Genomic DNA, 1,653 nt, shown 5'->3' with positions numbered 1-1,653 from the left:
TCCCCAAAACCATCAAATATAAGGTATATAGTAAGGCAGAAGGACTTTCTAAATCCAAACCCAGTTTTGAAATCCTGCCAGAGAGGTTATGGCTCCTGCAGTGCCCCCAGAACGAAGCAAAGAGGACATTTTGGCAGGGACGCTGTGATCCTTTGTGAGTGGTGCTGGCTCAGGTAGACCCAAGCGAGGGGTGGCCCTCACACCAAGTCACAGCTTTCAGCTACAGCCATGAAAGGTATGGCTGTGGTTCTCTTGCCAAACACCCACGGCAGCAGGTCTCTCCTGTCAATCCACAAGCATGGAAGCCACAGAGATACAGTCTCTGCTCCATTCCTTCTTGTCTGCAGCCCCATCACCCAGCATTTGTCTGGGTTGGAAAAATTGTCCAAAATAGCCAATGTCGTGCATCCTCACTGGCATCCTCACTGGCATCCTCACTGGCAACTTTTATTTGAACTAATTAATGATTAACAGAATGCTCTGATGAACTCTGTTTAATAGTACTGAAGAGAAGAATGGGCAGACAAGACCAGGCTGTAGCAATGTAAGTACCCTTTTAGTTTCCCTTTGGATCTCTTACACTTCATTTTGAGGGGGTCATTGCCTGGGAGTGGTGCCTTTGTACATGTAAATAGGGAATATACCTCTTATGAAAAAATCAATACATTTCAAAAGCCAGAAAGAACCAATACAAAAGAAGATACTTCCCATAATAAAGTAAAAATTGCATTTGGAAACAATAGAAATTGCTATAGACTTTTATACCACAAAGACTAGTGATCTAGTCTTTCACCTTTGAAGAAACTGTAAGAGTATATTGTAAATTTGGTTCTGGATAGTATGATCTATGCATATATCACATTTCTATTTAACACTGATTAAATTCTGTAATTATTTGATGAATTGAGGAAGACTAACAGAGCTGCAGTAACCTTCATGCAGTACTGAGTACAAAACCAACTCATGCCAGTTACTCTTGGGAAAAGGTCATAAGCTTCCAGTTATTTAAAAATTTTTAAAGAATATGCTAATATTAAAGTTAATAAGCTTTTAAAAGTTTTAAATTACCTCTTTTGAAAGAGAACTAGACTAAAAATATAAATAGTGGAGTTGTATTCTTTCCAGGGAACACTGACATGCATCAGAAATGCGAACTATAAGTGTGGGGGACAGGTGTGTTCTGAGAGCATCATTTTACTTTACTGGAGGACACAGTATGAACAAATTAATTTCCATGACGTGTTTTGCATGTCTATTTCTTCTGCAGAAACAGCTGAAAGAAAAATGAAGACCACTTTCTCCTTGTGTTTATTGCTAGTTGGTTTGCATACTGTTGCCCTGCGTCATCAGCATCCTCGCTACCGTAATAAGCAGGATGATGTTAAAGGGACATATTATCCAGGACATAATTCTCAGTGGGAAGAAGCTTCTCCACTTAAGAACAAAACCTTTGTCAAACTGGTTTTCAGCAATGCTGACTTTGCATTTTCCTTTTACAAGCTGGTTGCATCTGAAGCAATGGACAAAAATATTTTCTTTTCACCCATAAGCATCTCTGCTTCCTTTGCAATGCTGGCACTTGGTGCCAAGGCTGTAACACTGACACAGATTTTGGAAGGGCTTGCCTTTAACCTGAAAAAGACTCAGGAACAG

General features: G+C 39.9%; 1 protein-coding gene across 2 annotated transcripts in view; it reads left to right on the top strand.

Annotated features, from left to right (window-relative positions):
• Positions 1 to 514: 514 nt before the first annotated feature.
• LOC115949495 (alpha-1-antitrypsin-like) overlaps positions 515 to 1,653 on the top strand; it is a 4,024-nt gene continuing 2,885 nt past the window's right edge. Inside the window, exons 1-2 of one of the 2 annotated variants that reach the window (XM_031066247.1) lie at positions 515 to 544; positions 1,268 to 1,653. The exon at positions 1,268 to 1,653 is cut by the window's right edge and continues 274 nt beyond it. In XM_031066247.1, the coding sequence (XP_030922107.1) occupies positions 1,285 to 1,653 (369 nt within the window). In that variant the 5' untranslated portion in view covers positions 515 to 544; positions 1,268 to 1,284. Of the gene's footprint in view, positions 545 to 1,245 lie in introns of those variants that run through there. The other variant, XM_031066248.1, reaches the window with a different exon arrangement.

Source organism: Geospiza fortis, unplaced genomic scaffold (genome assembly GCF_000277835.1).
Source record: "Geospiza fortis unplaced genomic scaffold, GeoFor_1.0 scaffold23, whole genome shotgun sequence".
NCBI classification, from domain to species: Eukaryota; Metazoa; Chordata; class Aves; order Passeriformes; family Thraupidae; genus Geospiza; species Geospiza fortis.
Note: the sequence above shows the minus strand (reverse complement) of the source record. Positions and strands in the feature narration are given on the sequence as shown.